This window comes from Tachysurus fulvidraco, chromosome 8 (genome assembly GCF_022655615.1).
Source record: "Tachysurus fulvidraco isolate hzauxx_2018 chromosome 8, HZAU_PFXX_2.0, whole genome shotgun sequence".
Lineage (NCBI taxonomy): Eukaryota > Metazoa > Chordata > Actinopteri > Siluriformes > Bagridae > Tachysurus > Tachysurus fulvidraco.
This window is the reverse complement of record NC_062525.1, coordinates 25,134,858-25,158,474: the sequence shown is the minus strand read 5'-3', so window position 1 is coordinate 25,158,474 and position 23,617 is coordinate 25,134,858. Positions and strand designations below refer to the sequence as shown.

General features: G+C 43.0%; 1 protein-coding gene across 4 annotated transcripts in view; it reads left to right on the top strand.

Annotated features, from left to right (window-relative positions):
- Positions 1 to 18,336, top strand: part of pcdh15b (protocadherin-related 15b) — a 199,087-nt gene extending 180,751 nt beyond the window's left edge. For 2 of the 4 annotated variants that reach the window (XM_047817910.1, XM_047817909.1), the window contains 9 exons: positions 18 to 236; positions 2,481 to 2,489; positions 2,717 to 2,827; positions 9,910 to 9,931; positions 10,273 to 10,311; positions 11,340 to 11,413; positions 13,290 to 13,419; positions 13,547 to 14,919; positions 15,386 to 15,520. In XM_047817910.1, coding sequence (XP_047673866.1) covers positions 18 to 236; positions 2,481 to 2,489; positions 2,717 to 2,827; positions 9,910 to 9,931; positions 10,273 to 10,311; positions 11,340 to 11,413; positions 13,290 to 13,419; positions 13,547 to 14,899 — 1,957 coding nt within the window. In that variant the 3' untranslated portion in view covers positions 14,900 to 14,919; positions 15,386 to 15,520. Of the gene's footprint in view, positions 1 to 17; positions 237 to 2,480; positions 2,490 to 2,716; positions 2,828 to 9,909; positions 9,932 to 10,272; positions 10,312 to 11,339; positions 11,414 to 13,289; positions 13,420 to 13,546; positions 14,920 to 15,385 lie in introns of all 4 variants that reach the window. The other 2 variants (XM_047817912.1, XM_047817911.1) reach the window with 2 other exon arrangements.
- The last annotated feature ends 5,281 nt before the right edge of the window (positions 18,337 to 23,617 follow it).

Genomic DNA, 23,617 nt, shown 5'->3' with positions numbered 1-23,617 from the left:
TCTCTTTGCTCTTTCAGGTTTCTGGATGGAAAGTTACTGGACATAAATAAGGAGTTCCAGCCGTACCTGGGCAGGGGAGGCAGGATCCTGGAGATCCGCACACCTGACATTGTGCAGAATGTGAAGAAAGCTGTGCAGTCTGTAGGCTACACGGAAGGAGCGCTGCTGGCTCTCGCCGTCATCATAGTTATTTTCTGCATCCCAGCCATCCTTGTTGTCATCATCACGTACCGACAGTGAGTATGTTTAAAGGCTCATGTGTTATAACAACCTTGAAAGGAATTCATGTTCCTTAGCAGACTTTAGAAGAACGCAGGCATAGAAGCCTTTATTATTGCCACATATACATTTTTCCTCACATACTCCAACTGAGGAGGTTGGAGTACTGTAAGAGTGCAGGGGCAGCTATGATACAGCAGGGAGCAGGGAGGGTTGAGGGCCTTGATCAAGGGCCCAGCAGTGGCAGGTTCGCTGTGCTGGGTCTTGAACACCGATCCGCCGATCAACGACCCAGAGCCTTAACCAGTTGAGCCACCACTGCCCCACATATTAGTGACCTTGTTTTCTTTGGTTAATTGGATAAGGTACCGGGATGCAAATCAGAAGGTTGGTGGTTCAAGCTCAACTGCCAAGCTGCCACTGTTGGGCCCTTGAACAAGGCTCTTAACCTTCTTTGTCCAGATGTGCTATTTCATGGCTAACCCTGTACTCTGACCCCAACAGTATATTTGGCAAATAAAGACTTCTTCTTCTCCTTTATCACCTAGTTAGTCATAGGTCAAAGTCATGTCCTGTTACACCAGGGTATAAATGAGGTGACACAGAGGCGACCCTTAGTAGTCCATCAACAACTGGAAGTTCAGTGTCCCATGTACACAAATATAAAAAAGACAAATATGTGCGAACTACTTAAATCAAGCAATGGCAATTAAAAATAGCTAAACCGCCGAAAATACCCCCAATATCCACTGTTAGCTGTAATGAACCTGCTTAGCGGAGATAAGTGCACTTTATCCCTACACAGGCAACAGATTTGTCCAAAGAATCACAGTCGGCAGTGATTTAAAGGCAACAAATCTCCATGTAAAACAATTTATATTGCATGCCAGAAAAAAAAGTCTTTTCTTTTATCTACCCCTAAATATAAGCACCTGGATTCTTCTGGACTCTGCGCTAGCTTTGACATGCTAGTTTTTTTGCACCATGGCATAAAAGCAGGTTGAAGATTAGAAATGGACCAAAGCAATCCACAGTTAAGCATGGTCGATAATGCCGGCGAGGCTGTTTTTCCTCCAAAGGCGCTAGGAACCCTTGTTAGGATACAAAGCATCACAGACGCCATGAATACTAAGATATACTCAGAACTATTATGTTGGTAAGAGGAAAGATTGTTGTTGTTGTTGTTTTTAAATCAAGGCAAGTGTGCCAATAAATGTGGTCACGTGGTTTAGTTTAAAAGAGATTGACTTTAATGAAAGGTTATTTTCAACGAAGATTTATTACAATTAGCGGCTAATTAAATTCTCCGCTAATGTTTTTTTTTTTTTTTTCATAACTTTTTTAGCCAGTAAATCTGGAGCAGACTCTATAATAATACCTTTCCATTTCATTCCGGAGTATTTCTATTTCTGAGTTGCAGGTTGCCAAGTTTCAGCACAGAGCTCCTAGGGCCTTTTCTCTCTAATTCACCATGGAAACATATTGGAGAGCGACTGTGCTATTCTGTGTATGTACTGTGGTTCATTACGGATACTAGAGACAAACCGGAGAACCTGTTTGTTGCTGTTAGGAAGATATCTTGCTCTGTACAGAGCAAATAAATGTTAGAGGTAGTGATCAGAGAGAGAGAGAGAGAGAGAGAGAGAGAGAGAGTTTGGAAAACAGGAGATAAGCTTTCTCCTCTAAGAGTCATCTCTTTTATGAGGATGTCATATAAAACATAACTGCAGAGAGAAAAACACTGGACACCTCCTGCAACTGTGTCACTAAAATTTACTGCAATAAATACTCGTTGATGGGATACGGTGGCTTAGTGGTTCGCACGTTCGCCTCACACCTCCAGGGTCGGGGGTTCGATTCCCGCCTCCGCCTTGTGTGTGTGGAGTTTGCATGTTCTCCCCGTGCCTCGGGGGTTTCCTCCGGGTACTCCGGTTTCCTCCCCCGGTCCAAAGACATGCATGGTAGGTTGATTGGCATCTCTGGAAAATTGTCCGTAGTGTGTGTGTGTGTGTGAGTGAATGAGAGTGTGTGTGTGTGCCCTGTGATGGGTTGGCACTCCGTCCAGGGTGTATCCTGCCTCGATGCCCGATAACGCCTGAGATAGGCACAGGCTCCCCGTGACCCGAGAAGTTCGGATAAGCGATAGAAAATCAATGAATGAATGAATGAATGAATGAATACTCGCTGCATCAGAATCCTGTGCTGATTATGTGCATATTTTTTCTTTCTTTCCTCCCCTTCCCACAATGCATCACCTGCAGATTTAAAGAGTAAGTACCCAAATGTGCACGACCACAATCACTGCATGATGGCTTCACATTTTTTCTCATAACCAGCTGTTAAATATTGCTCACAGAGATGATAAATAAGAAATGCGCTCATGAAAATCAGCATGCATTATTTATCTCTGGAGTGCATGTATACCGTATTTTTTCCCATTTCCAAGATTAAGCTAATGTTATAAATCTGTGTAACTTGTTGAATCCGACGACTAAAGACGACAAGCTGAATGTGCCAAAACCGCCAGGATCCAAATGGCTCTCCCAGCTGGCAAACCCGGAGGCATCGCTGCTAGCAATCTGTATGAGGAACTAGGCGACAACACCATGTAAGTTTTTTAGACGCTATCTGGAGAATTAGCTACGCTTTACTTTTATAGCCTTTTAACACCTGGTCCATAATTATACACAGAACACTTTTAGTCATCATGGGAGGGGCTTTTTTTTTTTCTATTTTGTTGGTAAAAAGCACTTTACGTCTTAATTCTCGTACTTTTCCACTAAACTTTATATTTAGCAATTGAAATGTTCTGAGCACTTAATGGGACTCTGCTGTCCGACACGCGACACGCGACACATCTAAATTATTGCTCTGTGAATTGTATCAGAATTTTGCCCGGGCAAGTGACTACAGGATGGGTCTCAATTAACATAATGGAATTTCATATTCAAAGAAAACAATCTTTTAAAAAAAAAAAAAAAAGAATAAATTGATATTAAAATGAAAAGCCAGTATTTAAAGACACACTCGTTCGGTTTCCAAAGAAATTGAGCGAATATCAATTAGAAGACATTGAAATGCAAGAACCTGAAGCATGAATAGATGTTTTAGATTAGAATTAATTATAAAGCTACTAAGCCATTAAGAAGCTCTGTGCTTTAAATTAGAGCGATTAACAGCCAGTAACTATTTTTTTTGTCACCTGTGCCAAGTGTTTAGCAGTTAGATCCAGTGTTGTGCTAGTTACTAAGAAATAGTAACTAGTTACAGTTACTAGTTAGTTCATTCAAAAAGAAACTCAATTACTTTGTTGATTACTCACACCAAAAAGCAACGCGTTACTGTTAAAAATAACTTTTTTAAAAGTTACTTTTTTAAAGAACGTTCTTTAATGTTCCCATTAATGCCCTTTTATGCGTTACGGTTTATACAAACACTAAACTGTTAGTTGATCTGTCCCTGTCTAGCGGTCAGGTTAAAATCTAGTCGCTGTTGTTTGCCTGGAGCGGCTTGAGTCACTTCGAGTGTGTCCACCGACACCGGGTTAGCTTCTAGCTTCGTCGAGGCGTGTAGTTTCTACCTCGAGATTGGAGTTGCTGTTTATCGCAGTAGACAGGACCTTCGAACCAGAAAGACACAGCTTACATTTGACTAAAAGGTTTTTTGTCTTTATGCTCAACTAAAGTGAAATAAACGGAAACACTCCACCAATCTTACTATGCATAGAATTTATTTTTTAAATGAATTCATTTATAAAAGTAACGGACAAACGCGCCGTACAGTAATGCTAACGGAGTTACTTTATTTAAAAAGTAATGCATTAGAGCAGTGGTCCCCAACCTTTTTTTCGCCGCGGACCGGTCAATGTTTGATCATTTTAACGCGGCCCGCTGGGGGTGGGGGGTGGGTCTTGTGTGGAGGCAATACAATTAAATTAAAATGAATAATTTTAATTTAATTCTATTTAAACATGCCTTTTTAACTCACTACAACGCTAAATCAGTGAGAACCTTGAGCTTGTTTCTTTACAACGAGACGGTTCCATCTGGGGTAATAGGAGACAATGACACCCGAAGTGTGTCGCTTATGTCCAGTTTATTCCGTTGTTTTGTTTCGGTTGCCATCACTGCAGAAATCCCCGCTTCACACAGATAGCATGTCGGACATGACGATAGGGATGTAAGTGCTGTGGTGACAATCTCAGGGTATTCCGCCATGACTTTAATCCAGAACACCGGCAGAGTTTCTAACTTTCTAACGACGTCTGTTTCGTGCTCATTTTTGCTAATTTGTGGGTTAAATTTGAGCAAACACAATATACACGTACACCAAGCACTGTTAAACATGACAAAGTACCGGTGAACAGAGAGAAGAGCGATACACACCTTCTCTCTCCACCAAAGCTACAACACCACTGCCGCTCGCAGCCGCTCAGCTCCAGACGTTACCTAAACCCGGCCCGATATCACGATATTTTGCGCATGCGCGGTATCGGTGCGGCTTTAGGTGACATCTCTCAGCTCCCGGGTAACCTCTCATTCATGGAAAGACGCACAAACCCGAGAGAAATACACCACAGTAAATAAAATGGGAATAATTTAATGTTCCTTGGGCGACCAGGTACCATTTGGTCCATGGACCGGTACCGTTCCGCGGCCCGGGGGTTGGGGACCACTGCGTTAGAGTATCAGTTACTGTTAAAAGTAACTGCGTTACAGTAACGCGTTACTACCCAACACTGGTTAGATCATTAACCTTGTGCTTATCTGTATCTGAAGTGTGCTTGTTTGTGTCATTTTGCTTTAATACAATAGGTGTTTCTTCTATTCAGACCCATTAGATATCAGCAAAGGGAAAAGAACAACAATAGATTAATGACAAATAATAAGCCGTCGTTATCGCTGTGAATAATCCACAATAATTTCTTCCAGCATTTTTGTTTTCCTGAAAGGCATTGGCACTGTAACAGTCATTACTTTATGTTATTATTCTAGGAAATGTAGTTTTGCAGAAGCACAAATCGAATACCACCGCTATCACCATTGTCCTCTTGCTGTTCCATACTTTTTAGCTCCTCATTCAATGTTCTTTCTTTTCTTTCTCTCATTTCTTCCTTATCTTGAAAATCAGGTCTAAGTAAGTAGAATGAATTGATTTTAATAGTAGATGTGGCCAGATTCTGTAGGTGCTTCTCAGCGCTGCCTATGTTTTTAGATGCTTGTCCTCGTGGCTTCAGTTCAGTCCTCACTGTATACACCCTTCCTTTGACCCACTGGTAATCCATTGCTTTTTATGTACTAATCCTGTTTTCTTAGGACTTTTTGGATTCGGATAAACTACGTCCCTAGTGCATGTTTTCTGGAATTAGATGGCTCGTAGATCATAGAGTGCATCCGGAAGTGAATTACACTATGTATGTGTAGTAACAGTTGTGACCGTGGCTTAGCTGCATAGCTGGCTTCTTTTACCTCATCATCATTCTTTATCTTTGCTGGCCTGTTTCTCTCATCCAGCATATGTCTTTGTCTCCTTGTGCCATCATGGTGATAACAGGGCTAAAAGGTGTGTTTTGGATGAGGCAGACCGCCAACAGCTGATCAGTTCATTTGCATCACGTGCCATTGCAGCACACAAGCAGTCCACTGCCAACGGGGTCCTGCTCAACAACCTTCCCCGTTCTGAGAGCAGTATCACATTTCTGTCAGATGAAAACCCCTTGACCACGACCAATCCACTCTACCATGAAGACTTTGGCAACCTGGAGCATATGGGAAAAACTCAGCACCTCAAGTATCTACTGGGCTTGCAATCACCTGGCTTCAAGAGTCTGAAGAGCTCCGAGCTGCCCTTTCCTTCTGGGATATCAGGCCATTCGAGGACATTGCCCTCCAGGCTACGCAAGATGGAGGTCATCGAGAGCTCTAGGCGGCAAGTGGTGTCGGACCCCAGGCAATGGAAGCTACACCTGCTTAAGTCAGAGCTTAAGGAGAGTGAAGAGCAAGGGGTGACAGAATCAGACAAGGTATCTGAGACTAAACTGACAGTTAAGGAGCAAGCCCAGCAAGAAATCAGTCCGTGGCTGAGGGTTGACTCTCGGTGCTCACTAACCTCTGAAAACCTGCCGTTGTCATCCGATCCACCAAGGTCCAAGGTTGTAGACATAGGGAAAAATGATTCATCTCCAGCCATCATAATAACCCAGAGTGAAGGCTCACCACCACCGAGCCGCAAGCCGACTCCACCAGGCCTCCAGAAATACGTCAGCTTGTCTTCCTATGTTGGCGAAGAGACCTATGCAGTTAAAGTCGAGGTCATTCCAGATCCTCCAGACGTACCTGCACCTCCACCTCCACCACCGATAGCACACATACATCACCCCTCTCCACCTCCTTCTCCCAATCCGAGCCCTCCTCCTCTTCATTCTCCTCCTCCGCCTTCCTTATCACGTTCTCCACCACCTCACACTTGCCTTCCACCTCCTGCACCACCACCTCCTCCACTTCCTCCTCCTCTGCCATCTCCTTCATCCTTTTCTGGTTCTCGTTCTAAACCTGCCCCCGCGTTCGTTCTTCCGCCGCTACCCCCGGTGTCATCTCTCCGTCCCGTGTCCTCACGCCCTACTCCACCTCCCCTCCCGGTAGAACTTGAGCCTTCCAGAAAGGAACTCAAAGGGATCCTTAAGAACATTAGGAACATAGCTGAGCTTGAGAAATCTGTTGCCAACATGTACAGTCAAATAGACAAAAAGCAGCAGCCTCTAAAGAAGAAGACACAGAAGCCTCAAATTCCAGAGGAGTCTGAGACAGGGCTTGGTGTGGATTGTACGCAGGAGACCGAGAAGAACAACAACCCATCTATGAGTACCATGATGGATGAGCTGGAGAAAAGTTCCCTATCTCAATCCACAATACTGTGACTCTTTACATAAAATCATTCTCATGTCCATCATCTCTTTCTCTCTCTCTCTCTCTCTCTCTCTCTCTCTCTCTCTCTCTCTCTCTCTCTCTCTCTCTCTGAGTTTTACTGTATTGCTCTGTATTTTTTTTTTTATCTTTGTGTTTCCAAATTTCTCTCATAATCACAAACAAGTTTTTTTTCCCTCATTTTTTTGGTAAAACAAATTAATTAACCGGTATTTGTATTTTTTTTATTTTATTGAGATTTAGTCACCTTCAGACTTTGATTATTTCCCTGTAAATAAGGGAGAGTTGTTTTGTAAGAGGAAAGTATTCTATTATCTATTGCACTTTTCCTAGACTCGCACATACTCCTCAAAAATATGTTGTACTTTATATTAGAGGTCTTCTCGGGTCTAAAGAAATGAACCCGACCCGAAGTGACCCGAATCACTTTTTACCCGAACCTGACGTGCAGAATTTTTTTTTAAAGAAAGACCCGACCCGAGACAAACCCGAAAAAATGAGACCCGAGTCCGACCCGACCCGACCCGTTGGCAATTTTTTTTACCCCGACTGGACCCGAATGTTGCGTAACTCTACACTAAAGTAACCGCTACAGAGAGGATTCAAAATTGATTGACAGGTCTGTTTCAACGTAAATTAGCTTACCGCCAGCCGCACGTCACCAGCCACATGTCGCAAGCGGTCTTGGCAAACAGAGGAGAGGTTGGAAAAGGACTCGAGTCGAGGCACACACACGAGATACAGTAGTTCGGGTCTTCCCGGGTCCGTTCTTCCGGGGTCCGTTCATTTTAAATTACCCGAGACTCGACGCCGCTATTATTATACCCGACACGTGTCCGAGGCACACGTGAAGCTTTTAGACCCGAACCCGCTCGGTTCTCGGGTCTGACCTCGGGTTTTCGGATCTAAGTGGACCCGTGAAGACCTCTACTTTAGACTAGCTGTGCTGAAAATGTTCCGTCTAAAGCTTTGCGCCGACTCCGTCGCTGCCGTTGCCTCAAACCCTTTTCATTTATTTATATTTACATTTATTCATTTGGCAGACGTAAGGAAATTGTGGCAGCAAACAATCCAAGCATCTGACTATTAAAGAACATCTGCTTCCTCCTCTTCCTCTCGCTATACCTCTTTCTGCATTAGCACTGACTGTGTTTCTTTTGTACTTCATGTATTATGCAAAGGGCTTTAAAACAAAGTCACATACAAGCCAAACATCTTTAATACCTGACCGTTTTCTTTAGAACGACGGATATCGTTACCCCAAGGTATATTTCAGAGATTTCAGTCACGGTTCTATACAGATTGAAAAATATCGAATCAGTGGCGGTGAAGTCGCATCGTCTCAGAAGTCTTAACGCTACAAGTGGCAGTCGGTTTGTCAATTCTGAACACGGGTGGCTTTAATTACAGACGCGATCCATCATGTGTGTGCGCGAGTCTGGCCCGGTGGTCTCTGTCTCATCTTTCAAAGAGCAACACGGCACATTCGATTCAGCCGGCGTCTTTTTAATCCCGGCTTTAATTAGCGCTCTGTAAATGGATCGATCTCTCATCACAGGTGATTATTGTCAGCTTTTGTGAATATGTGACCCTCATCCATCACTATTGTGTTTCTTTTTTTGTGCAAGTGTGACTAAAAAATACAATGGCAAAGCAACATGTCAATCTGAAGATGATCTTGTGGTTGCTTTGATCGTTGCTTTAATTGTGATATAATTATACCGCTCTTATTTATGACATACGGTCCACCTTCCGTGCATTATATCATGCTGCACTCTGGAGAATTTATAACCTCCCGAGCCAGGATCTCATTTTTAATTATTCCATTTTAAAGTACGCAGAAACTCCACAGACCAGCATGAAGACAATCAAATCAGACTAGCGACGACTACAGTGTGCAGCTGAATGCATGGTGGTGTGCTTAGTCATCTAGATCGGAGCTTACACCACAAAATGGAAATTTACCCGAGGGCTTTTATTTGTGATGTCCTGCTACTGTGTGTTGTGTGACATGTGACTCGACCAGTAATGTTGGTAATTGAGTATTATATAATCCATGTTCTGAAATTATGAGTTTCAATAAATGTTTATGTTTTACCTGAACTGTGGTTTTCACAATTTGACCCAAAGCAATGACAGATTTTGGAGAGATTCTCAGAAAGTGTGTTAAATATTGTCGTAAAGGGGTGGCACGGTGGCTTAGTGGTTAGCACGTTAGCCTCACACCTCCAGGGTCAGGGGTTTGATTCCCGCCTCCGCCTTGTGTGTGTGGAGTCTGCATGTTCTCCCCGTGCCTCGGGGGTTTCCTCCGGGTACTCCGGTTTCCTCCCCCGGTCCAAAGACATGCATGGTAGGTTGATTGACATCTCTGGAAAATTGTCCGTAGTGTGTGTGTGTGTGAGTGAATGAGAGTGTGTGTGTGCCCTGTGATGGGTTGGCACTCCGTCCAGGGTGTATCTTGCCTCGATGGTGACCCAAGAAGTTCGTATAAGCGGTAGAGAATGAGTGAATGAATGAATGAATGTTCCTCCCATCCTTACAACATCCAACTTTTCTAAATTTTTTCGTTTTCTTCTCTTCGGATGTGTACGAACAAGATAAACAGAGAAATTCCTGAAAAGCGTAGGGCAGTAAATCAAATATTCATTAATAACGCATACGGAAAGATTGTTTCCTAGCTGTTGCGAGTTGACTCATGAATTTAAATCTGTTTAAAACTGAAGACTGCTTCTGATCATCTGACTGATATACTCTTATCTCCCCATAGGAGAGGGTACGGACATCAGGAGGTATGTACTTTTTATTTTCCACTTAAATCACATCGAAAGTATGTTCAATCGTCGGTTTTATTGACCGTCGGTTTTATCGGCGGATGTGGCATGATGAAAAGATTTTAGAGGTAGATATTTCCTGCTCCAGCTGTATGTCAGTATTTGGCTTGACTTCGATTTTGTTCAGAAACATCTGAACAAATTTTACAACCCAAATTCTGCATCAGTATGAAAATGTGTCTCATTTAATACGACCTTTGACTGCTCTTTGTTTCTGACCTAGACATTTTCTCCATGATTCTAACCTGTAATATTTCTCTGTTCTTCTTTCCTTTATTTCTGCTGTGACTCTTCTGTAGCAACAACAGTTGCTACGGCCCTCTCTCTTGAGACCGGAGGTATATTCCTCTTATCCTTTTACTTTTACACTCCACTGGCTATCTGTCCTCTCATGAACTTTTACACTTGTCCCTTATAAGACTGCATGTTCCTGCAGTTATCTAATCAATCAGTCGTGCGACAGCAATACATACAATTGAGCAGATGTAGGTCGAGAGATTCAGGTAACGTTCACGCCGGGCAAACGGTCACGTTTGTACAGTAGACGGATTGTAAAAAGACAACCAGACAACTATTTATCTAACTTTTACCTGTTTATTTCAGTGTTTCCTCTGATTCCTGTTCTTAGAAAACATGACTAGAGTATATATTGAATATTTGACATGTTCTGAATCCTGAGATAGGGGGATTTGGTTAGCACGTTCGCCTCACACCTACAGGGTTGGGGGTTCGATTCCCGCCTCCGCCTTGTGTGTGTGGAGTTTGCATGTTCTCCCCGTGCCTCGGGGGTTTCCTCCGGGTACTCCGGTTTCCTCCCCCGGTCCAAAGACATGCATGGTAGGTTGATTGGCATCTCTGGAAAATTGTCCGTAGTGTGTGAGTGTGTGTGTGAGTGAATGAGAGTGTGTGTGCCCTGTGATGGGTTGGCACTCCGTCCAGGGTGTATCCTGCCTCGATGCCCGATGACGCCTGAGATAGGCACAGGCTCCCCGTGACCCGAGAAGAAAATGAATGAATCCTGAGATGCTTTTCTGATCACCGCAGATGTAAAGAGTGAATTACTATTTTCTAATCTGACCATTCTACTGTACTCTTACCTTTCATCGAGATGTTTCTACACACAGAAGCACCATTTTTTGTTACCTCAAGAGACTTTTGTGTGTCAAACCTCCAGGATTTTCTGAAATAATCATTTGGCACATGGCATGAAAGCAATTTCTCTATTTGACCTGTATCTGCATGATTCTACTGCGGTGCTGCTATATGATTGGCTCCTTAAAGGGAACACCGAAGTGAAAGTCATTTTTTTTACATTGTTCTTCCTCCTCGTGTACATGCTGAATAATGACTTTTCTTCTGGTCACAGGAACTATCTATGGAATCAGGCATTGACCCGGGGCAGGACTATTATACGCAGGATTACTATAATTACGACCACGGGTGAGTGTGTGTTCGTCGTCCTTTTGCACATGCTCGTTTTTATGCCTTTATACGTTCCATGCTCCACACACCCATCGACTCAACAGTGGGGCTCAAACTCAAGTGCTCCTGGACGACTACTCGGAATACATGAGCTGTAGTATTGATAAGCCAGCTTGGGTTTAACCAGGAATGAAACATCCTGTCACTTTATCTCACGACGGACTGCCGCTGGCATCTCCTTTTACTACAATAGTCAAGCTAATTATTCACCGAGCCGTGTACAATGAGACTCGTCCATATGGTGTCTAGCTGAAGAAGAGAAAAAAGAGACAAAGATCAAATCAAGTACTAGGAATTAAAAAATTTAAGCAGCTTTCACTCCCTAGAGGGAATGAAAGCAGATGAGAAATCTCACTTCTTCTTTTTTTTTAATGAATGCCCTTTATAATTTGATTGTACATTGAAGCATAATGCCATTTTATTTTGGTATTCATGTGGACCTATACGATGAATGAATATATTCATAGCGTCCTTCAAATTCAGAGATTTCTCTCTAAAAAGTGAATGCACGCTGCCCCTACAGGCTAGTGGGTATCTGTACACATAGCAGACTTTTGCCCCTTCTCCACCGAGGCAGTTTGAGTGCAGGTTTGGAGCCTAATTTAGAACCAGTTCTTTCTGTTTCGACCGCCAAAGCACCGGCTCCGAACCAGGAAAAGTGGTTCTTAAGTAGCACCAAAACGTCGCTGGTCTAGACTTAAGAACCGCTTGCATCAGGAGCTGTGGGCGGGGCTGTGGGCGGGGCTACTGTTAGTGCATCTGATAATGTACCTTAAGTATACTAATGTTTAATACACTTTTACTTTACCGCAATATGATACATTATCAGCACACATGATAGTAGGTAGCTACATGCTAAGGCTAACTTTTTTCTGTGTTAACGATAAAATAACGTTACGTACTTTATCGATTACAACCTCCGTTTATACAGATTACACGGAGCCGCACGTACACGTTTTATTCGCCGCGTTTGGATGCCGATGTAGGTTCGCAAAGCCATGAGCATTAACAGTAAAGCAACATCCGCCATTGTTGTTGTGTTTGTGTTTGTCGCTGCTGCGCTAACGTCGCTGGGACACGTGACACGTATACAGTGACGTCACACTCGGTGCTGTGATGCTCTCTAGCCGGTGGAAAGGCAAACCGGTTCTTAGAAGGTTCTCCATTGGAACTAACTCCAAGCGCTAGCTCTGAACCAGCACTCGGTTCTTTCCGGTGGAAAAGAGGCATCTGTGTCTTCCTTCAGTGATGTAAAAGTCTCTTTATTAATCTTAGTTGAATTTGATTTTATTCAGGCAAGAGAGCTCATAACACTTAATCAGAGCCTGTCGAGCTCTCGCTCAGTAAGTAATGTAAGCGTTCGAGCGTCGTGGTGTCATGCGTGTCGACAATAAGAGAAGAAGAAATATAAATATCTACAAATACAAAGGTCTTATTCCGAACGGAACCTCATGACTAATCGTCATAACCGATTACTGTTTGTTGACATGGCTCTCACACACACAGCCTTTAGCTGTTTACTTGTTATTGTGCCATGTCGACAGATTAGCAATGCAAATGTTACAGGCTGGAGCGTCTAGCGGTATTGCAGAATCAAAAGTATTGTAATTATTTTTCCGGTGCATCCCTACAGGTATCTTTGTCACTTTGTGATGGTGTTTGTGTATACGTGCCTTGGCATGGCTCAAATGTCCCTACGAGGGAACAAATATGTGACGGTTTGAACCCTGTGAGGACAATGAGCTAGTCACAGAAAGCAAAATTATTCTTTCTGGTTACCGGCAGTTGTTTAGCTGGATTAATAGTTATGCCAATGTTACTATATGTCTTTCAGATATGACTTGCCTCAGTATGGCAGTCGCAGGAAGCTGATATCTCCGGCAGGAACATACGACGAGTACGGCGAGGTGATTGTCGAGGATGATGGCAGCTATTATTACAGTCCTCATGAATCAGAAGGAGAGGTAGCACAAAGTTCTTTTTTTTATTATTTATTACATGCTAATATCGTGTAATGACAAATACCAAATGTATGAATTTTATCTAGACCAACGTTTGCGTTCAAAATAATGGATATTTGGACCGTAACAGGTTTCCAGGCAGGCTAAAAGGATGAGTCTGCATCAGACTCTACACAGACTTCCTACACTTCCTTTGAGAGATCAGGTTCCCAGACTAGAGCAGACCCAGTCTAATCCCACAAAGGATACGATGCCTTTTCGTAGCTCAAATCCTGCGACCGACCTCAAAGCGGTGACGAAATCCAACAAACCGCTCGCTTCGGGCAAGACCTCTGGGCCACCAGTGGCTTTCCACCCTCCATGGAAGAAGGCTCGAATATTCCCAATGATGGAAAAGACACAGAGCGTAGAGCCGACCGAACCGACTCAAGGCTCTGGTAGCTCGGAGAGCGGCGTGATCATCGATGGTGTTTTCTTCCAGGCGAAAGAAGTCAAATCCACAGGGCGAAACACATCCTCTAGGCAGCTTTACAGTCACAACAAATGTCATAGTGACACAAGCAGAAGTACAGATAGCTCGAGTGATGGTAAGGGACTGGTTTCCCAAGATTGCGGTGAACCGGAAAGGGAGCCATATGGTAGCAACAGTCAGCAATCTGCACATAAGGTAGAGCGTGTAAATGTAGGGTCTTTTCCGGACGTCCGTTTCGACAGACGTGCCCAATCGTCTGTATCGATATTCCAAAATCCTTATTCAGACCAACAGAACATAGCGTATATGACCGGCTTTGACTCAGACCGAGAGCAAGAAATTTCTGATTTGTCAAGCGGTGAGAGCGGCTCAGAAACGGAGCAAGACGCAGAAGACGCAGAAGACTCAGAGACAGAAATCGATACTGAGAGCGAGACAGTGACAGACACAGGAAGAGAGACAGACAGTGATGTAGAGTCAAGGGATGAGATAGAGGCAGAGGCAGAGTCACGCCACAAACTCACTGGCACCCAGGAGTTTGTGAGGTCTGTTTTGCAGACCATGAACGAAAGGAGGTCTTCTAAACCTCGAATTACATCCAGTATCGCAGACATCAGTTCTACAGTAGGCTTTGCACACTGTATGTATAGAATAGCCGAAGAAGCTATGAATAAAGTTAAAGCCAAGAATGAAGGGAATAAAAAGCAGTCAAAGAGGGAAGATGACTCAAAGACCAAGAACAAAGATCCTATTCCTGTAAAGGGTCAAGAAAAGGACTCACCGAAGGGCAGTAAAAGCCACAGCTCATCAGCAGGCAGCAGTTACATACAAGGCAACACAGACAAAGTTAATCTCCCACCTATAGCGGAGGATGAAGAAGAGGAAATGAGATCTGCAGGGTCACACAGGAGTGGTCCGGACAACAAATTTCAGACTTCCGCAAGTGGAGCCGGAAGTCCGAAAGACGACCGAGAGGATTCAGACGGAGATGATACTGTTACTGCTGACTAAAGTGGCTTGATGCCTTCTCAGTAAGACTCAAAGTATACTTTTTTTGGCTTGGGTGGCTTGTTAGTGCATCCTTAGTGAGATGATGTGCGTTTTCCCAGCTCTACATTTCTAACTTTCTTAACTGCATCTTCTCTTTTCAGCTCTTTTTTTTCACAATCTTGCTTTTTTCTGTCCCTTATAAAGGTTTCGTTCCTCGAGCAGGAATGCAAGATGCAATCAAGCAAAAAATCTCGCTCTTTAAATAAATCTACGGTATTTATTCGTATTCTACGCAGGACTGTTTGTCATCGATTTCAACACACTGACCTGCTGAACGAAAGCTTCTGATTTTCTAGTGTCAAGGCTTTCCAAACAAATTAAAACCCACTTGCGATTGGCTGTGAAATGTTTTCGATTTCTTTCGGGTGGCGGTTTGCATGATGAATTTGTTTAACCGTTGAGATTGTCGACTATTCATGTTCCATGCGTGTGCTCTTCCTTTGACAGTTTGGCAGGAAGAAGAGAATCAAGTTGGTCGTGGATCGTGAGTATGAGACCAGTTCAACCGGAGATGAAAGTGCTCCAGAGTCCAACAGGAACCGACTGTCCGGTGTCAACAGCCACGGTAACATCAACGGCAGCATCTACTTGGCTCAGAACGGTTCCATCATCCGAACACGCCGAGCCACCCACACGACCAATATCAAATTTAGCTCTCCTGTCCGGCTTGGAAAGCACTTCAAAAAACTGGACAAATTAGCTGTGACTCAGGAGGAGAGAGTTCCCCTGAACAGCCCCGGTGCCTTGGGCGCCGCTGCAGGCGAACAGAACATTATCCCCAGGCCCTCCGGTGGGTCCTCGGCCTCCGGCTCTATAGGACCGGAAAGCATAGCTTGCAAATATAACGTGGCAACAGCCAGATCTGAAATAACACAAAGTGTGGACGAGCAAGAGTCCACTGTAGACAATGCAGAGGTGAGGGAGGTGTTAGGGTCGCACAGTGACCGCACACAGTCCGACGAGGAAGAACTGTGGATGGGACCTTGGAACAACCTGCACATACCAATGACAAAACTGTGACATGTCTTGTAATATAATCCCTTCCATGTTCATTTGTATTGTATTAATAAAAGAAAAAAAATGGAATTTGCAGCTTTACAATGAAATTGCACTTTGATTCTGTGTTTTTTGCTTTGGCCAGTGAGCTTGCATCTTGACTATCCAAGTCCTGAACATCCAACACTGGTGTTTCTGGATTTCTCTTTGTTCATTTGAAAGAATCTTTCAGTTACCAGAACATTGTTGAATCACTTTGGGGTTTTACATTTCTATGGGTTCTATGAGTTTGATGCAGGGTTGTCTCGAGTGGCGTACAGGAGCCCAGGGCGAGCCGTTTGTTGCGTGACCCAGGCAGAGGGAATTGTGCGTATACAGTAAATAAACATATAGACCAGTATACGGGTTACAGCAAAGCAAATGACGTACCGCACACTTCAGAACTCGGCCGCCGAGTCGGATCTTCGGCTCAGATTTAGAGGCGAAACCGGTGTACATGGAGGGCACGAGGCAAGCGTCCGGCTCTGTGACGAGGGATTAAACTGTAATTGACATTTGGACATCTGATATTGATTTACGAATAAGTTTGTTTGGAAAAATTGTAATTGCAGCCCATTTATTTTTCTTAAATTTGGAAGTTTTGGAAAAACACAAATACAGTATGAGCGTGCGAGTGATTTATTGTGTATACAGCTACGCTGAGCGACACTACACGGGTCAGGACTGAGGGATTACGTTTAAATAGCAGAATATAAATAAAATGTACTTCACATTTAACGGTGCAGTCTAAAAAACAGACGATCACTGACATCACTGTTGGGTTTTTTTCTATCCATCCCTTGATGTCTGATTAATAACACGGTTTTCTCTTACGTGCTTTGACCGATCTGTGTTTATTCATTGCTTTCTGCCACCGCCACAATATTTTACCTGCCTCCATCAGAGCGTGTGCGTCGTCGTTTTATTTATTGCCGGGAAAGGTGGCGCTCCAGATACTCCACGTTAGTCGTAACCATTAGTCGTGGCCTTAATGGTTAGAGAGTCTGACTCGTAACCCTAAGGTTGTGGGTTCGAGTCTCGGGCCGGCAATACCACGACTGAGGTGCCCTTGAGCAAGGCACCGAACCCCCCCAACATCATAAATGGCTGCCCACTGCTCCGGGTGTGTGTTCACTGCTGTTTGTGTGCACTTTGGATGGGTCAAATGCAGAGAACCGTCACCGTACTTAGCTGTATGTCACGTCACTTCACATACTCTACATACCCCAAGTAACATTAGTGCTTGATATTCAAAGATGAAAAATAGTCGTTCTTATGCAATTCTTTAAAACCCATTTCAAGCATGATGTACGGTCAGCATGGGTCTCTGGGCAACTGCTCACCCTTTGAGGCAGCCCTGGGTAGAAGTCTATATTTCTGTTGTGATTTATTCAGCAATGCATGTGAATGAGTTAAAGGTGCAGTTTGTCATTGTAAAGTGCTTTTCTACTCCAAAAAAAAAAAAAAGCTATATAAGAGAGGATCAGTGATTCCGATTATTGCCATGCAATGGATCTCACTAGTTTCTTACTTTTGGGCTTTTCCAAAACCCCCTTCATCCGAGCCGAACGTGAGCCGTGTGTAATCTCGACAAAGAAGGGTTTGAGGTCATTTTGAAATAAAGGGGACTGTTTATTTTTATTGCGATCCATTACAAGCCAGCAGAAGACTCTCATACTTACAAACTGTTCCTTTAATAGAGCATTTAATTGGATCTGAAAATACTTTTAATCAATAAGAATTATGCTCGATTCCTTTTCTTGTTCACTACGACTCAAATGACAACAAGGCGTTTTATTTTCCTAAGGTCAGAGAGAACAGCCACATGAATAAACTTTCTTGGTCAATATTCTGTGAGCTTCTTTTTTCTTTTTTTCTGGCATTCATTCAACAGAAAGAGAGGCTACGTAATCACTTTAAAGTACTTCCTAAAGATTTAGGCAGGTAGAAAGAGACTGAAATTAAAGCAGGATTTTTAATACGATCAAAATAATAAACCGTAATAAATTAAACAATTGTCGCGATGTGAAATTTTCAAATAATAATTTGATCCCGTTATGAGTAACAGACATCAGACAACAATATTACTGTAAATACACTATGTTTTTGTGTTATTGTACTTTAGATCAGAAAGGTCTATTTTTCTTAAATGGTTGTGATTATGTAAATTATTTTTAGCTCAAAACACAAATGGGTTTGGAGTTCTGTCCATATATGAATGACATAATGTTGATGAATAGTAATCAATAATCTGCATAAAGTCAGAGTTTTGTTGTTGTTGTTGTTTGTTTGATTGATTGATTGTGATAAATGCTAGAAGGTTATGTTTCCTTTTTTTTTTTTTGATGTAACGCCTATTTTGGCCACAAGGTGGAGCCCCTGTCTTACGGATCAGTCTTTAGCGAGTTCTGCCTATTGAAGTAATCGAAACGTTTCCTTAAGAAAAAAAACTTAAGCTGTTATTAAAGTGTTTAATAAAAAAAAACGAGATATTTGTTATTTAGTAAAAATTCAAGGGGTTAATTCTGCTCGGTCCGCACGTGACGCACGTGAGACGCTCACGGTGCACAAGTAAGGAATCGACTCCTGAATCAAACCTCTTAGCAAACGACTCTGAGTTAATTACACCTTAAGAGGTCACATGATCACCATAATAACATTAATATTAAACCTTTGATCTTCAGCTCACGTTACCGGTGAAATGTTTCACACCAAACGCGTCCAAAGTAAACAATTAAGTCCATAATTACAAGGTGCCGATTCACCGATTACAGGCTTTTGAGCATCACGTGTAAAATTCTATAATTAACAGTCAGATCAGAAGAAAGCTATTCAAAGTGTCTCAATGTTCATCACATCCTGGAGCTCTTATATCTCACACACACACACACACACACACACACACACACACACACACACACACACACACACACACACACATATACACACACTCTCTCTCACACACACACACACATATATACGCACACACAAACACACACACGCACACACACACACACACGTATACACACACACACATATACACACACACACACACACACACGCACACACGCACACACACGTATACACACACACACACACACACACACACACACACGTATACACACACACACACTCATATATACGCACACACACACACACGCACGCACACACACACATATACACACACACACATATATACACACACACACACACACATATAAACACATATACATATACACACACACATATAAACACATATATATATACACACACACACACACACACACACACACACACACATATATATACACACACACACATATAAACACATATACATATACACACACACATATAAACACATATATACACACACACACACACACACACACACACACACACACACACACATATATACTCGCACACACACACACACACACACAGTCTCACAAACACACATACTCACACACATACACATGCACAGTCTCACAAACACACACACATATACACACACACACACACACAGTCTCACACAAACATACACACACACTCACACACACAGTCTCATAAACACACACATACACATGCACAGTCTCACAAACACACACACATATACACACACAGTTACTCTCTTACACACACACACACACACACACACAGTCTCACACATACACACACACACTCACACACATGCTGGCAGACATCCAAATACACACAGAGCAGATGTTTTGGTTTCAGGTGAATAATAGGTTTGTGGTTTTGTCTTAAACTCATTTAAACCCACTGGTTTATAGAAAAGCTGTTCGGAGTCAACTTAAGCAATAGATTTTGCTCAGCTCAGCGCCGTCTAAATTTGACTTGAAAATAAAAAAAGAAAACAGCTCGAGGCTGTTCGATCATAATCTGCATGTATAGCAGGTTCATGTCACGTCACAGAATCATCTCCGTCTTAGGAATCAGAGCCACAATGATTTCTGGGCATCTGAAATATAAACTCTTAGCTATCAAACATTTGGGGGAATCTAAAGCCAGAGAGATTTTATACACACACACACACACACACACACACACACACACACACACACACACACACACACACACTGTAAATAAATGTTGATGGCTTCTCACCCAAGCATTTTATTACTTCTGAAAAGTTGAGCATATAGAAAACTACAAGCCTGGCAGCTCGGCTCTGGTAATGAGGGCTTGCAGGAGACGGACCGGGGCTCCAGAGCTCATGTTCTAAAGACAGGCCCACAATGTCACAATAATACAAAAATTTCCGGTGTGTGACTTAGTTTGTTGTCAAGCTTTCTTTACCTGTGTGTGATAAAAAGTAGCTTTGCTTTTGATGTACAACTGTAGTGTATTTCTTTCAGAAAAGTTTCTCTATTTGGGGGGGGGGGCACACGTTGGCTTAGTGGTTAGCACGTTCGCCTCACACCTCCAGGGTTGGGGGTTCGATTCCCGCCTCCGCCTTGTGTGTGTAGAGTTTGCATGTTCTCCCCGTGCCTCGGGGGTTTCCTCCGGGTACTCCGGTTTCCTCCCTGGTCCAAAGACATGCATGGTAGGTTGATTGGCATCTCTGGAAAATTGTCCGTAGTGTGTGAGTGAATGAGAGTGTGTGTGTGTGTGTGTGTGTGTGTGTGTGTGTGTGTGTGTGTGTGTGTGTGTGTGTGTGTGTGTGTGTGTGAATGAGAGTGTGTGTGTGCCCTGTGATGGGTTGGCACTCCGTCCAGGGTGTATCCTGCCTCGATGCCCGATGACGCCTGAGATAGGCACAGGCTCCCCGTGACCCGAGAAGTTCGAATAAGCGGTAGGAAATGAATGAATGAATGAAGTTTCTCTATTTACACCGTCTTTCATCACATTTCGTCATTTTCTTCAAATGACCTGGAAGAGGAAAAAAAAAACATGGCAGACTGCCAGAAATCTAATATATTTTCATGGCTACTGTAGGCGTTTTGTAAATTTCTATCCACTCGGACTCTGTACTGTATTAAATCAAACGGCTAGTCCTCGCTGCACGAAAACATTTTGGCGTTTGGCCCTGACAGCATTAACACACAGGGCAGCATCAGCGGGGCCTCTCGTTAAAGCAAAACGCGATGAGGAACGGCGCCCTCGCCGGACTGAGGCTTCGCACAGCATTCTGGGTTTTAATGGGACTTTGAATGTCGGCTCTCGTTAGATGTCATTCGCGAGAAAACCACAGCGCCTTCGTCTCACCTCTTTCACCGAATTAGTTTTAAAGCACGTTTGTCAGGAGTTTACATCCTCGGTTTATAACCCAAAATAGACGAGGTAATATGCGAAATTATACCTTTGTACACGCCACAGCATTTTAAACACCTTGAAGTCATCTTCTGAGTCTTTAAACCTCTGGGTTTTCTAAATGAAGCTATTTACTCCTAATTCATATAATAATTGAATCATGAAGCTTTTGAGAAGCATGGGGTTTGGGTAGCGGTGTGTGTGCCGACATAGTGTGGCAAACCTTAACTACACAACACTAACTAAATACCAGTTAAATTGGTCATTCTGCGGGAAGCATGGGCAGATCTACTGGACAGTTCTGTAGCACTGATCCTTTTATTTTCCTTACGGTAAAGCTAACGAGCCTGGCGTCGTAGCGCTTTTACATTGACATTGGCTAAACGGTGGCATTTTCGCTCCTGCTGTGGTCTGAACTCGATGAGGAGAACCTTTTGCTTGGGAAAGTCATTTAATGTCGCATTGTTTGTTCAATTTATAGCTCTGATATCAGTCAAATATGATGTAATAAAATCAAGGTCATCGTGCTCTACAGATTGTAATTAAAGGGTACAGTTTTATTTATACCATCATGGTGTTTCTCATTACAGATCTGGATTTCTGTAAATCTCAAATAACAAGGGAATGGATTCAAATTGCAGTTCAATGAAAACAAACGATCTGAGACGTTCTCGATAGCGACATGACCCGAGAGCAGGAAGCAACACGGCTCCTTTAGTTCTCGAAGAAGACCTCATGCTGTGGAAGAAATGGTAAGTTCCTGACAAGTGTAGTGTCCCATCCATCACTGCACTGATGGCCAAAACAATCATGCCCTGTCCTGGCTATCATCAGCCTTACTTTGATCTCTTTGTCATGCTAATAAAGCCACCTTATAGTCCCAAAAAGACCAAAGCAACCGTGGTACATATTAAACCAGAAATTCTTTTGATCTTTAGGATCTTAGTTGGTGGACAATAAGTGTAGGATACAGTTCTAAAGTTCCATACGGTGAACAAATCGGTGAAGAAACGAACCCAGGGTCAGCGCGGGGCGATCTGTTGTTTTGTGATGTTTTGTGTAATTAAGCTTAGCAACACCACATCAGTAAGACCATCCAGAAACGGATCCTGCTAATAGAACTAATAATAAACGATCAAATAAAAGAAAATGCAAAAAAAAAAAAAAAAGAAAAGATTACCGCACACCACACGCTCTCAGAGGCGTACGGTATGATTTTGGTCCGAGCGCAGCGATATTACGAGAACCCCTTTGATTTGTGACCTCTCCCGGGTTAATTATAAAGAAGGAGTGCATTAGCTGTAATAGTGCTGTTTTTCTTTCTTCTTCTCTTTTCTTCTTCTCCGTGCACAGACTCCTCCTTTTCTGTTTTCTTTGCCCGTATCGTCTGCCGAAACGTCGCTGCTTTTTCTGTCACCGTCGAGACCGTGAGGCGTTTGATGAGACTCTGAAGGTTCTCACCAGGGTTAACAGGTGGCTTTGTGGTGTCAGAGATGGGTGTTTAAGTGTTATTACCTTCCAATTTTCCTCTTACTTTTACCTTCTGGTGCTCAGCCTTCACTGACAAGAGACGTGTTAACCACCAAAAGTACAACGTAAGAGTAAAGCACAGTCATGATATATTTAAAGTTGCATATAATCAGATATTATTAAATAATTAGAACTTAATGTACTACGCAAATACTACAGAACAGAAAAGAATCTGTTGTGAATTTCTTCTCTTTATTTCCTCTTTTGTGTCATTTACCTTGAAGTGATTTATTCGGTATCTGCAATGTAAATAATAATTACATGAGAGAGAGAGAGAGAGAGAGAGAGAGAGAGAGAGAGAGAGAGAGAGAGAGAGAGAGAGAGAGAGAGAGAAGTATCAGTCTGGACCTGTAGACAAGTCCTGAGAGTTTGACATGTTAGATCATAAAAAAATCAGGAGAAGGAAACCTTTCGCGTCCCAGTGAGTAGGTGTGGCTTGTGTTTTCATTCCTCCATGACTTCTATCATTGGATACATCACAAAACATCCACAAGAAGGAGCACAAATAGCGATCCCCATGGTAGCGCAAACAACGTCTGTTATTCATGTGTGTTCCACTTGGAATTTGTACTGAAGCCGTAGCTTCAAACGTCTCCTAATGGATCTCTAATTATATGCTTTGTCATTTATTTTGTCAACGAAAGCTCATTTCTTTGCCATCGGTCCTGACCGAAAGATACAGTCACGATGGCGTCATCCTCCCGGTCTCGGACGACTCCTATTTGTTTAGAGAGACCTTCTTTCCATCACAAGCTCTTAACAGATGTGTAGTATGTGACTGGTGGAGGAAGCGATAGGATGTTTGCGTTGTTGTGTCCTACCGTAAGCACAGCTGTGTTTGGT